Genomic DNA, 14,733 nt, shown 5'->3' with positions numbered 1-14,733 from the left:
TCCCCTGCAGTACCTCTGTGGACCCTTAGGGGTCGCGGACCCACTGTTCAGCACCTATGCTATATGTTGTGAAATGAAGCTGGTGGAGTGCCCCATTAAATACATGGAGATAGTTATGTCATGCAAAAAAAAAAAAAAAAAAATCTTTTTTGAAGAAATGACACGAGCTGCACTTTCCGTAGCATGTTATGTATACGTGGACGGATTACACATCCATCCATTCCCCCTATCTTTGTGCAGCTATGCGTTATATGTCACTCGTTTTATGTTTTCCTTGTCTTGCTCTTATGCCTCCCCGTGCACCACTTTGTAAATTCTTCTTTCAGATAAGTGACATATAAATAAGGCTTCTTATTCTTATTACCCACCCATCCATCCATTGAAAAGGGAAATCCCTTGTCTAGCAGGGCATGCTGTCAGATTAGAGGTTGTGCTCAATTCAGTTTTAGGCACCCTTCCTTCCACGCTCTGCCACTGTCTGTCTGTTGGCGTGTGCGTTTGCCTGCACATGTGTGTGTGTCCAAGAGGGTCTGGAGTGCTAACAGGGTCTCAAAGCAAACATGACAACCCTGTCTCGCTTTGTCAATGTCAAGCCTGCCGCAACGCTTCGTGAAGCTCGGAGAAATTTATCTCTGTGTTTGGGTGAAAGTCAGAAAGACCGAGGAAGAGAGAGAGAGAGAGAGCGAGAGAGAGCGGTGGAGAGAAGGAAGACGGGGCAACGAAAAGGAATGAAAGAACAACGGATCAATTGAGAATGGAGGGGTCAGTGAAGGTGTCAGAAAAAGCGATCAAAATAAAGTAACATGAACAAATGTAATGTGTCTGTATTGTTGGCAGAGCAAAGTAGAAGGCTGTCTGTTTAATACATTTTGACTTCCCATCCTTCATTGCCAGTCTAAAATGTCACACACACTCATGCACGCGCACACACACACAACCAACAGATTCTTCCCTACAAACTGTGAAGTCTGACTGACTGTACTTAACCTACAGTGTGTTTATGTCGATAATTATACTATTCTTACAATACATTCTTACACAGCTAATTATCTCGGTAGTTACTGGTTTATAGTCATGCTTGCTGCAATACTTTAGTTAATTCCCGAGGGGTGAGGATGGAATAATGGACAAAATGTCAGTGAGAACAGCAATGAATGAAAGAACGAATACTTGAACAGGAATCTGGCAAACTGATCCCAAGTGGGCCGCAGATATTAGTAGTTTCATTCAAGAAAGTGACTGAGTGCAATAACAGCTTTGGTTTAGTATTACACTAAATTCACTAAATTCTTTTCTTTCTCTTCAACAGTAAGAATCCCTCAGCCAAGGATGGAGTAGCCACTCCGGGAACACCCAAGGTGAGATCACCTTTCAATGCAGTAAGTGTGAACAAGCATCACAGAATCCAACATCTGTTAGGAGTATTACCTCGTCATTCAGACTGATGCCAGGAATACCTTACATCGATTCATTTCCCTTTTTCTCTGTCTGTATCTTCAACAAGTTCCAGTGTTTGGAAAAAAAATACCTTCAAAAGTAAGCAAGAGAAGGAAAGCTGTGCATAAAATTAAAAAAATTAAAATTTCTTAACATTGTGGTACTGTTATTTATCTGTATTTTGATGCATTGTAATGGTATCATTTTTCCGTAACTCACGTGACAAAACAGCGGTTTCGGTTTCTGTGGAAAAAGAATTGCTGCATGCAATGGAATCATTGAATTCCTTGCACTTTGTCTCCTGAGAGCAAGAAAACATGAAAGTAGCTGGCTGTATCTCGACACACTATTTTTGTTTGCTTCAAACTATGGAAGCACACCCGATGCACATTTATTTTCAACATTTCACAAGCTGCTTGAAATTTGCTTGTGACATTATACAGGAACGCGTCGTGTAATTCTTTTCTGTCTGGCTATCAGCGCTCTTACTTTGATGCCTCTGTTCCTCTCTGCTGCACTGAGGCGAAATCAGCTGTACTATAGGCCTCTGTCTTATATTTTACACATACAGAGAGACGGAGAGAGAAGTACCAGTCTCCTGTGGTCCAACAGTCAGCAGTACTGTGATTGTTCCAATTAGAGTGACAGAATGAGGCACAGACGGACAGAAAAGAAAAATGGCAAGCGATGTCAAATTGCCAGAAGACAAGTTCAGGATTCCATCAAGCAGCTTTTTCTCACAGTATCTGCCTCTTCATCTGAACCTGGCACCAGCTGCCACACTCCTTAATAGAAAAGTCCCGCTCACAGTTCAGTTGCGAACTATGTGAGCTGTGAATGGACTTGATTGAATTATAATGAAGGAAAGAAAGAAGGATGGTGATGGCAGGATGGATGTTTTAAGAAATACTGTTCTCATTAGATGTTTTTTTTTCTTTTAGTTTGATTTTCCTCGTGAAAATTTGTCATTTCTGGGCTTCTCAATTCCAACCAAATACCAGGTGAATGTCAGATACCCGCAGGACAAAGTGCATCTCAGTGCTTGCACGTGAACGCTCAAGAGATCTGGAGTAATTCTGGTGATCAGTTTTCATTCCTCCGTCACCCCTGGATGCTGACCCGGGTTTGGAGCGGCGCTCTCAGGACTGTGGGTGGGCTTGCACTTGAGAAAGTCAGACAGAGCAAGGGTTGAGGGGTGAGCGCTGGCCTTCCTCTGCGGCCGTGACCGTGCATCCCGCCGCCGTCGTTTAGTATTCAGCAACAGGCCATGGAGAATGGAGAGGACCGGTCCGAAGCGCGTGGGCTCGTTGTCATTCGCCGCCCAGTATGCAACAGCCACCCCCATTGAAGCAGAGATTAACCCCAACACACCTACTTATGGGGCGTTTGGCCGTCTTGCTAAGCTAAGGTGATTCGGTTAGAGGGAAAACATGTGACATCTGTATGGCCACGCACGCCCATGTTGGATCCCATCCTGCATGCGTTTGAGGAAATTACACATGCCTCACTTGTCACACAAGACAGATTTACACATGTTTAGGTTTCAACAGTGTTAAAGTTAAACATGTATCCTGCGAGGCGCTGGTCCAGTGACCCGCCCCACTGTAGTGTTACACCTTTTTGTGTGCCGATCTTTTTGCATGTTGATTTAATTGGTTGGTTTAAAAGACCAAAACCTCGGTGAGATCTTCATTTATAATCTCTTAGTAGAATACCGTTAAATGTCATATTCTAATGATAAAACTTAAACATATTCCCAGAACGCCCTCAGGTAAATGATTCCTGACCTTTTTAAACCTGGATGAGAAGCAGAAGAAAGGAGCGCGCGCACACACACACACACACGCAGACACACACAGTCGCACAGAGGCATAAAAGCACCATGCATAATGTCCAATTTACTGTGGCAGCACTCGAGGTTGGTCATTTCTCACATATTATTATTAGATTACTGCTGTCGAGCACTTAAGCCTCTGCTCTGCCCCTTTCCACTTGATTAATAGGAGACGACTGTAAATACAAATATTTCATAGCTGCCTTGTAAAGGAAAAAAAAAAAAAAAGCAGCACAGGCACACATGAAAATAAAAGCACACACACACACCAAGAGAGAGCTACAGCTCTGTCAGGACTAAGCCTTGTAAAGAAGTAATATTGCCTCTTTTTTCTTCTCCTCCTCTCCCATTTTCAGCTCTTCCCCCCCCGGTGAATATGTTCACCGTTCACTTGAAGAATTCCCCGGACTGTGTTTGTCACCGAGTGGGTTAGGAGAGGATATTGTTTTATAAGTGTGTGTCAGTAACAGCGAAAGTGTGTGTGTGTGTGTGTGTGTGTGTGTGTGTGTGTGTGTGTGTGTGTGTGTGTGTGTGTGTGTGTGTGTGTGTGCAAAGTGTTGCGAGACAGATTTATGGACAGGCAGTGTCCCATAATGTCAGACAGTTACACTCCTCCTTTTCAGATGTTTACCCTTACCCCTTCCTTCCGTCGCTTCCTCCTCCTCCTTTTCTCGCCGTTCCTCCTCCCCGCTCCAATCTCTCATTCTTCCCTAACTCCTCTTAACGTCCCATAAACATTAACTCTAATCAGTGGAAGGGATTTTATAGACAAAGTCAGGCAGGTTACAGTCATCATCAATGACGTGTTGCTCTCAGCATCTGTGGCAATAACACTCTCAAAATCCCCAAGGGTAAAGATACCCGAGTCCAATTTCTTTTCCGTGCGAGAGACGTATTGTAATACAGAAATAAACTGTATCCATTTTCATACACTCAATTAAAAAAATATTTAGCTTTCCTTGTGTTGTAGTGACTGGTAGTCGGCAGCAGTGACGAGTGTCTTAAGTGCTAACACATCATGCATCTTCTAACCGCTTTCATCTTTTACTCCTTGAATTAAAGTTTTACCGTTGTCACCATTTATGCGTTAGCTGACATTCGCCATCAGCTCCCTCCCGAACACTCGAACTGACGCCTCAAACCTTTTCAGGCCTCTGATCTTCATCCAGTAAACTTCTCTTGGAATTTTTTCTTACGGTGTTTATGCTTCAGCTGACACCTTTAACTTGTATCACTTCATCCACTTGAAGCTTTGAGCTTCAACTCGGTGTTCAGCTGCTTTAACCTTAAACATTTCAACCGATCCTTCGACTTTCTTCTTTGTTTGCGCTTTTAGTGTGGAAGATTTAGTGGCATCTAACGGTTAGGTTGCGGATTGTAAGCAGCTGAAAACCTTCCCTCACCTTCCATTTTCAGGTTTGCACTGGAATGTACAATGTCAGCAAAAAAATGCAAAACTCGTGTGAAAGGCCCTCGCTCCCTCTGTAGTTATGCAGAACTTCTGTGCTAACTGTGTTAGCCCTATGATAGACTGACGACCTGTCTAGGCTGAACCCCACCTCTTGGATATTCCTATCCAAGCGAGGACAGGTTCTGCAGTAATTTCTCTGGAGGTGATAATATCACAAGAGCATCTGCACAGAAAAGGCATTTTATTTCTCTTTTTCTCTGTCTCTAGTCGATGCTGTTGTCGGTGCACATTAAGCGCGAGGGAGAGTCTCCTGTGGTCTCGCCCCTGTCTTCTGAGGATGCCCACCACTCGGACAGATACCAGGTCACATACACACACACACACACTCTTCATGTTTAGAATGTCTAGTTGTTGCTGTTTTCTTTTTACATTTTGTCTGTCTGCTCAGTATATGAGTCCAGGTTAATGTGAAGTCACACAGTGTGTCCATACAGCCAGTCAGCTCCACATTATGATATTCTGTGCATCATTTAAAATTTCAATAGTCTGTCAACTTTTATGTAGTTAACTGACCAACTGACCTACCCAGAGTTAATATTACTATATGTGCTACACCTAAATTCTCACTCTTATGTGGAGATTTCAACAGGAAAAATGTTGCGAACTCTGATCATTGAGAAATGTGGAGAAATTATCATTAAAATTATTAAAAGCATCTCCTTTGTAGATATAGTTTGTAAGCTATTAATTATTATAACATACATAAATATAATAAATATATTGTTTAGTTTAGCATGTGTATTTCACCTGTTTCTGTGTGAAGGAACAGAGAATCTGCCTTCCTAACAATCAAAGGCTGCTTTTTCATTCAGTTGGATGTCAGATTAAGTAGAATATGGAAGGGCATTCTACATGGATGTAGCAAATCATGAGACGTCCGTAATGTACTGAATCAAATAGTGACTTCCTGTTATTATGACATATAACAGTGTAGCAGAACAATTACGGTGGATTTTGGTTTTTATGCCTCCTCAGCAGTTAAGTTGACTAACAGGCCAATCTCTTTAAATCTCACATGTCACCCTGACTGCTTTTATCTCTTAAATTCATCAAAGTTTGTTCGGGTAATTCCTTCGGCCGTGATGAATCTCCGGGTTAAGTGGGTTTTCACCCTAACACCATAAAATAAGAACTATTAAGTCCATGCAGACGTTACATCCATACGTTCAGGATGACACAGCTCATAAAGACCTTATAGCAATAAAGTAGATTTTCTCATTAAGTGAAACTGCTGAAATCACCTTATATTATACAAATGATTAAGTCAATGGTGACTCTTTTTAGCACCCTGAAAATAAAGCATAATGGCAGACTTTGCCACCTCCTCTCAGCCTCTGTCAGTCTGTCTTAGGGCACTCTGGCTCTTCACTTCTTCTAAAAACCTGACCTATCGGCAGCCATTCAGAGAGTGTATCATAATAATACGGTAGTGATGCGCAGGAAATCCTATAACTCAAGGAGGAGCAGGGAGTGGAGGGGAGAGACAGCAAGGAGAAAGTGAAGGCCTGGCTGCCTGACGGCCCTCACTGATGGACGATGAGTCGGCGGTCAGAGGACTGAACCGTTGCCTTTTCACTGGTGCCGTGTCAAAGAGCGGGTATCCATAACTATGAGTGGGGGTGCTTTAGTCAGCATATAGTTAAAGACATACAGGCCTCTGGGTTTGAATCCCAGAAGACCTGAGGCATGTAGTCTGCAAGAGACAGAATTGGAGAGGACAGAGGAATCTGACCTCACTTAATTAATTTCACAATGCTGTCCTTTTATTGCTAAAACCATTATTTTTAATGATGCAGGGAATCTACCCCAGGCTACCTGAACTAAGCAAGACCCCAAATGTTCCAGATTGGCTTAGATAAATGTATGATTAATAATTTATTCCACAATGGCCAGTGATTCAACGTAGCATTTTTTGCTCAAGCACTACAATCTAATTTAAAAGGAAATAATCTACCCTTGACAAGAAGCTGGTTTATTTTACACACAAAAAAATACATGATAGCCACTAACCGTGTATAATTAAATGTATTAGTTTGTGGCCTCTTACAAACAAAAAATGTATTTATTTGGGATCTTTCACATAATAATCAATTACTAGTCAAAAGAAATAAATAGCCCCTGAACTGCTGTAAAAAATACATAAAATTAATACCCACTAAACATTTAGTCTAACTCCAAGTACTTAAAATGGACATTGAACGGAAAGAAATACAAAACCTACACTTATTTTCTGTACAAGCAGATCAGATCAAACTGCTGTAAAAAAAGATCAGAAAATAAACAGTATCCACAAGAAAACACTGAATTGTCATGCTTTAAAATATAAAGTGTAATACTAGTTTAGATGAAGTTAAATTAGTAGCTGTTTATCGAATTGTATCCATGTAAAACTCCAAGTCTACCGCTGAGAACTTCTAATGAAACTCGTTGCTTCCCCCTAGCGGAAAGGACGAGGGACAACATGTGACGTCGCTCTACTTCCGTTTCCAGCGCGGTCACATGATCAAAACAAGCCAACATGGCGTCGGGCATGAGAGGCATTTACCGATACGGGCGCCACTTTCAATCCTTTTCCATCCGTATTAATTTGTAGACGCAACCTCAAGTTTGCAATAATGTACAGAGTCTGGAAACACACTCGGGCACATTGGAGCAGTGAGTTTTTTCGGCTCTCGAAGGAGCTGTGACAGAAAGCTGACAGTAATGGAAGAGCTGGAAGACAAGAGAGATGTAGGTTTCCTTGTTTACACTGCCCCAGTCTCATTTGGCAAGCCTTCAGCATCCAAAGCAATCCTACTTTGAAAAGTTATATTTGCACTTGTAATCATATTATAGTGTTTTTTTGTCATCTAATGAATATGTCCTCCCTCTTCTTTCCTCTCTGCTTGCAGACATTTTTACGAGTTCGAGCAAACAGACAAACGAGATTGAATGGTATGTACACAATGTTTGATTTCCTGGGTTGTAGTTAATATTGAATAACAATAAAGAATGCCTGTGGCTCAAGATGAATTAATTAGATTCAAGTCTTCTTATTATTAACAGGTTATTAATATGCCCAAGTTACTTCTTGGGTCTTGTTGAATACTTACAGTTAATGATTAAACTTATATTAAAAACTGCCATCATCACAAATGCAAGGGCAACAATTTAATTTCAATAGAGTGGAGACACAGGATGAATTCAGTCTGCGCTGTGATATAGTGATAATTTTGTTATCTGATGTTTTTTTTTCATTCATCAGCCTAAAGAGGAGCGGCGTTCCTGGGTTATTTTATTGCCCTAATATATATTTTACATTAATAGCTTTTAGTGTGCTGATAAATTTACTGTAGCTGCTTTAGTTTCTTTTATATGTCTAAAGCATTTTATCCCATCAGCTAAGTACATCTTAGCTCTTAACAGATCCACTTTGTGCCTTGTACCAGTACATTTGAAAATCCCCCACAGGTTATTAAACACCACCTAATGCTGCTCAGAATGTATTTATAGAATCACCAAAGACAAAAAAAAGTCATCCGAAACATTTACCTGTTTTCCAACTTTCAGACATACCTAATCCGGATCACCAGTTTACACACTTCATACCCTTGGTCTTTTTTTGTAAAACACAAACCAAACATGTATGTTTTTTTGAATGAGAAGGTATAATTATGAAAAGAAACATCAACATGGACCAGAGGGATAAAAATTAAAACAAATCTTCTGCTTATGTGATCGAGTCAGTATAATCACGTGGTGAAAATGATAAACCCTTTCACTCACTCAAATTTATGCGACTTCCATTCTCCATAACTGCCTTAAAGAGTCTTATCAAGATTACAAAACATCAGTTTCATCAGTATGTTTATATTTCTAGTGGTTGACTGTTTCTAGACACAGCATGTAAATGATTTTTAGTCTGTGACTAGAGTCAGTGAAGACTCAGTTCAAACTTCACCCTAAACTTCACCCTCCATTACTTTCTCTCTGCAACCATGTGGAACCAGGAGTCTATCTGGTGTGGGGTATAATGGGTGGAGAATTTCGGGGGAGAGATCACTGGCGGACATAATTAGCCACCCTCTCCCTTCTCTATTTAACAGTGCTCCTCTCAATTAGTGTCAGGGAAGAATTGGTGAGGAAGAGGAGGACGCTGTTTCCCTTTTTTAACCCTTTCAGCTTTCCCTCCTCCTCCTCCTTGCTCTGTGTGCTCCTCCTCTACCTCCACCTCCACCTCCACTGTCCCTCTTGGCCCCCTCTGCTTTCCCAGCCAGCTAAAAATTAATGTCCCTGTGTGCCATTTGCAGTTAAGAAAAAAACGACAGAGTCTGGGTGCAGTGACGGCTGTTCTGCTCTGTTAAATTTCTAATTAAACGTGTGTGTGTGGTGAAGGCAAGCTGTGACGGGGGGGGGCGGAGAGGAAAGGGGGAAGGAACGGAGGGAGAGGAGTGGCATGGATGTAGATCGAGGGAAGAAGATGGAATTTGTCATTGGGCATAAATGCCCCTTGGGATTTTTTTTAGATTTGAGCCTTGAGAGCAGTGATGTCATAGTTGGGATGTTATCAGAGCTTGATTGATTTGAAACTTTGCAAACTACATTCACAATAACATTTGTCTCTTGTCTTTCTCTCTACTGGCTCTGCTTGTCCAGCCCGTATAGGGAAGATGAAGAGGAGGAAGCCTGAGGAGGGGGGCCAGGTATGTCCGCTGTGCAGCACCCCATTGGCTGGGAGCGAGGAGGAGATGAGTAGACATGTGGAACAATGCCTGATCCAGGTAGTACATTCTGGGCCCTGAACCCTGCCTACCGCCAGTCGGACAGCCTATCAACCCTTCTTTTCCAGTCACCTCTCTACTTCCTGTAGACGCTGTACAGTCCCGTCAGTGCCGTAGCGCAGAAAACGGCCAATAGCAGCGGTCGTTCCACTAGATACTGACCACCTCTTAACTTCCTTTACATGGTGGTGTTGCAGTCACATCACGTCGGATTAACTGTCTGAATGACTTGGGCGTGAAACATCGCTGAAATAACTGTAAGGCTACATTTTCGAGTAGCAGGCTCACATCTGCAGTTTATTCCATGTGAAGTGATTGCATCATATCCACTGGCATGAAGCTCCGATGACAGAGACACGCTGACCTGTCACAGTTGGGCATCGCTCCTTCTGTCACGTAGATGCTGAACAGTTCCATTCTTTCAAGTAGACGACAGACAAATCATCCCCACTAATCACCACTCTTTATACCTCACCCACTGCTGTCCATCACACTAGCTACAGACACTAATACCTCTTTACCATTAGCATACTTCCAGTACTGTACCTCCCAATGTGAGCCGTGTATATTGCATATTCTTTAGCTTAATGCTAGTCAGTGCTGTAGCACAACGTTTAGCTATTACTAAGTACACGTAACTGTGTCCCTAAGGTTTAACTGTTGGTCTCAAATGCACCGTGTGGCAGATCTTTCTAATGTTTGAGCCCCGTCTTTTTGACAGTGATAGAACAGCAGCGTGTGTTAAAATGATAAGATATCAGTATGTTGTCAGAGCTGCTGTACAACAAGCACAGTAGAAGCTGATAAGAAAGTTTTCTTTCTTTCGGTTTAAAAAAAAGACTCCAGGACGTCAGTGCAGTCTGTGTAACCCCTTGGACACTGAACATGTGATTGAGATGAGCAGCATCTTTTCCCTATGGTACAGTACTGGTAAAGCATGCCATGGCTATATAGTATCTTTCTCCTCTAGTAAAATGCTTTACTCTTAGATGTACAAAAGCAAAAATTCTGTGATTCCACATGCCCAAGCTGTATTTAATAGTTTAAATGTAATCAGTAGGCTATATAGCATTTTTAAAATTCTGCTATGGTTTGTGTGTTTTATTTTTTTTTAATTTGTCATGTTTTCTTTTTTCGTGTGTCAGCGTGAGGGAGCGTTAGGCGACGATGACTCTGCAGACATGGATGGAGAGAATGGGCGGGGCTTTGAGGAGTATGAGTGGGCGGGGCAGAAGAGGATCAGAGCTACGGCTTTACTGGAGGGAGGCTTCAGAGGTACAAACACACACCCTATTGCTATAACATTCAGTTCCTTTTCACAAGCGGCAGTGTTGATCGGTGCTGGTGGGACGTGTGTGTGCGTGTGTGCATGCTGTGTGCGTGCTGTGTGCGTGCTGTGTGTGTGTGTGTGTGTGTGTGCGTGCGTGTGTGCTGTGTGTGTGTGTGTGCTGTGTGGTGATGTAGATGTCCAATCTTCTGCTTGTTGTTTGACTTACTGACCTGTCACAGCTCCAAGGCTGCATCTAGTCACAGCCGTTCGGACCAACACTGTTTGCTCTCTTCTGCCTTCCCTCCTGTCTGTCTCCTTCTTTGTTTCTTTGCTCGTCCATCATTCACCGTGTCCTCCTGTCCGGTCTGAGCTCTGTTAGTTGTGTGAGACCAGTGTTGAATGTGACTAGGGAGCTGTAATGGTGCCAGCGGTCTGGTGGCAGTGCCGTCTGGCCCCGGGTCAACCCAGCTCAGCTTGGCTCGGCCCTACACAACCCTCTTAGCGAGGGGAAGGAAAACACATTTAGCTGGGCAATTGACCCTCTGGTCACCGCAGTGTGTGCGTGTGTGTGTGCGCCCAGAAATGCAATTATAGAACTGGATGGGAGAGCTGGTCACAGGGGAGCACAGCAGCAGCTCTGTGACACTACACACCTACAGTGCTCCCACTTACCTCCCTATCACCTTCTCTTTGTGGTGTCTCTTCTTCCACAAATTCTTTATTTTAATTATGTCCAATTCATTCTGTTGTCCATTTAACCACTTAGTGAGCTGAAATTCATTCTAGTTGATAATTATCCAACAATCATCAGCATCTACTGTTTGAATTTAGGTATATGTAAGATCTGATTTTGAATCACAGGGCAACAATGTGTAATGCTGCTCCAAAAAGTTTTTATTGACGGATCTCTGATTAGTTCTGATTTATTGTAGCAACAGTTCTACAAGTTAGAAGTCCTGAGTGTCCGTATACATGACTTTATATTGCTCTTAGAACATCAGATTGAGCCCCGAGGTTTGTGAATAATCACAATAATCGTGTGTGGTTGATATTTTCATGTTGCCACATTGTTTTGGTCATATTTGAGAAGTTAAAACTAGGAAATAGTTTTGTATTCTGTAATTGTCTTTCATGTCTGTATGCATGGATGCATATTTAATCTCCACAGGTATGACACTAAAATAATATGGCTAGCCTAGTAGCATAATTGCCAAAGTCAAGAACATGAAAAAAACACAGTGGTGTTTTTATTGATATTATAACATAAAGTCAAAAATGACTTTATGTCTGGCTAACAAGATTTTTTAAATTGTTGTGTTAGTTATGGATGGATACTTTATTTATCACATGGGGGAATTTTGTTTCCAGTAGCTTCATTGCATAGAAACAGATATAAAAGATATTTAAATTATTTGCTAATAAGAAAAACACATAAAACCTGTAGTATTAACACAATATTATTGGATTGCCCAGCTCCGTGATGTAAACGTCCTTGTGCCTCCCACTGTGGCCTCAGTAGTGTTCATGTTTAAAACAGGGAGAGAAAGACAGACTGAAGCTGGATGTTCACAGATGGAGGTAAAGAGTTGTTGTCATCTCTAGGAGGTTCTTTCAAACTGTCTTGGCTGTGCTGCTGCTTTCATCTGTCTCTCTTCCTGTCCGCATCCTTCTCTCCCTGTTCGATCCGATGTTAAACACACACATGCTGAGCCTCACCTGCCTCCCTCCCTCCTCTAAGAGGGAAAAGACAGGACGGATCAATGCTGAAGTCTCAACTAAACCGCGACAAAGTGCCGCTCGTAGGGTGGGAGGTGGCTTCCCCGGCCGTCCATCCGTCCGTCTCTCTTTCACGTCGTTAAAACGGGCAGACACAGGACCCTTCTGCCTCGCTCTAATAGGGCGCCTTGTGATGTGACACAGATAACTGAGGTGGCCCGGGGAGAGCGACTTGAAATGCACACGCAGGCACACATTGAGCAGAAGGCTCAGAAGGTGGATTTTGTCTTGAAAGCTCCTCAGTGGTTCTAACACATGCTGCCGAATCCAGCAGGCTCTCGAGAGCCAGCGGCCCAATGTCGGACCAATATAGAGATGTTGCAGGGGGGTCTTCTCAGCTGGCGACATGAAGAGAGGGCCTTTTCCTCTGTGAAGTGCCACCATCCTTCTTTCCCTTTGAGAGTGCAAGGAAGAAAGGGAGGGGGATTGGGCCCTTTCAAGGGAGAGGAGAGGGAGGGAGGGAAAAAATCGAACAAGATCAGTTTATGATTCAACTCTGCGTGAGTGAAGACTTCCCTGTGTCTCGCACCGGCTTAGCCAGGTTGAAAGAACCCACACAGCACAGACAGAGCGCTTTCTTTATCTGGCCACTGGACTGTCTGGAGAAGTCTGTTTTATGAGCTGCAAAGTAACTAGAATTTACCAAGTTTACAGGACACACTAAAAAGTCTCTATGCAAGGGACATATTAGTTTTATTAGCGTGGCAGTATCTCCATGTTTTCACGTTATAAGATAGGACTGAGCAAGTTTGAAACTTTTTGATGCCATTATCGATTTGGAACCTGAGTCTGGCCCAAAGTTTGATATGTTAAAAAATAGCTGCATAACAAAAACGCTGTGTTCATAAGATAGTAAAATCTGAATTCGAAGCGAGGACTATTTAATAAAACAATGAAAATGCCCCATTCCAACAGAATTGAGAATTTATAGCTCATGGTTTTATATTCATTAATTACCTTTTAAAGGAAGGTTTGGCCATGTTCCTTCAGTTAACATTAATTCAAATTTATTTTATTTTTGTTAACAAGTACGGAACCTAACACATGTGTTCCATACTTTCTATCTCTTCTGTCTTTTTGAAATCATGTTAACACTACATGTCTTGTGTGTTTTTTCCCCTTTGTGTCATGTCACAGTTTGTGCGTCTGACTCCTGCTTTCTGTTGTTTAACATCATTACCAAGTTGGAAAATGTAATGATGTAATAATGTAACTCAAAGTTTGGAGCACAGTAGCTGATCTGATTTAGCTGCAGAGCAATGGATAGGCAGGAAGACGGATCCAAAGGTCTGATATGGGGCCGTCCGGGCAGACGGAGGAGGAGAAGAGGGGGATTACTGCAGGTTGAGGTGGCCCGTAGGGATTGAGAAGAGGAGAAATCTCTGCTTTGTAAATGGACTTCAAAGATGACCGTCTCATGTCTTTGTGTCTGTGTCCCTTTCCCCGTGTCTCCTCATCTCTCTCTCTGACCTGTAAATGGCAGAAAGATCGTGTGATGACCTTTGACACGCCTCCTCTCTGCTTCTTAGGGGGTCCTGATAATTGCTATGGTAACAGGACGTTGGCGAGGTCGGTCGATTGCTTGAGCCGAGCTGCCAGTCAGCCCGATGAGTCCTTTGATCCCGTCTGCCTGCTCACATCTGTACTTGTAGTCGTGTTGTGGTGGCACATATGGAAATTGAGGGTCTCTTTAGTTGCTGTCATGAGGCATGTAACTCTGAGGATGAAATGTGTAGTTAACATGTTAAAGAGTCAGCGATATTCAGGAGATGGTTAGATAATGAGAAGGATAGCCATCAGGATGTGTGTGCATTGATTCATCTTATGTAGTGGACAAGAGAAAGGGAATTAGTAATACATGACTAGAGGAAAAGAAGTACAAACTGCCAATAAAAGTAAAGGAAGGGAAAAGAAGGAGTAACTATACTTGAAGAAAAAAGGTGAGGAAAGGAGGAATAAAGAGAAAGAAAGCCGGAGAGGGAAATAGGGGAGGGGGCATGGATGCATAATGTGAGTGAAAGGCAGTTAGAGTGGGGCTGACCTTTCCCTGGCCAGATTAGATTGGCCTGCCAAGACTGCTTAGAGGGATAGATGGAGGCAGTGGGAACACACACATATACAGAGCAAACAGGCCACACGTATACTCACAGGGAACACACCTCAGACATGGACAGTGTGTTTACAC

At 42.6% G+C, this 14,733-nt stretch overlaps 1 protein-coding gene across 16 annotated transcripts in view; it reads left to right on the top strand.

Annotated features, from left to right (window-relative positions):
- The window catches only part of rnf220a (ring finger protein 220a), a 147,560-nt gene that overhangs the window by 115,371 nt on the left and 17,456 nt on the right, over positions 1 to 14,733 (top strand). For 6 of the 16 annotated variants that reach the window (XM_047588601.1, XM_047588602.1, XM_047588604.1 and 3 more), the window contains 5 exons: positions 1,310 to 1,379; positions 4,950 to 5,045; positions 7,634 to 7,676; positions 9,363 to 9,502; positions 10,648 to 10,777. In XM_047588601.1, coding sequence (XP_047444557.1) covers positions 1,310 to 1,379; positions 4,950 to 5,045; positions 7,634 to 7,676; positions 9,363 to 9,502; positions 10,648 to 10,777 — 479 coding nt within the window. The remainder of the gene's footprint in view (positions 1 to 1,309; positions 1,380 to 4,949; positions 5,046 to 7,633; positions 7,677 to 9,362; positions 9,503 to 10,647; positions 10,778 to 14,733) is intronic. The other 10 variants (XM_047588610.1, XM_047588615.1, XM_047588616.1 and 7 more) reach the window with 6 other exon arrangements.

This window comes from Mugil cephalus, chromosome 7 (genome assembly GCF_022458985.1).
Source record: "Mugil cephalus isolate CIBA_MC_2020 chromosome 7, CIBA_Mcephalus_1.1, whole genome shotgun sequence".
Taxonomy (NCBI): Eukaryota; Metazoa; Chordata; class Actinopteri; order Mugiliformes; family Mugilidae; genus Mugil; species Mugil cephalus.
The sequence above is the reverse complement of the archived record's forward strand: the minus strand, read 5'-3'. Positions and strand labels throughout refer to the sequence as shown.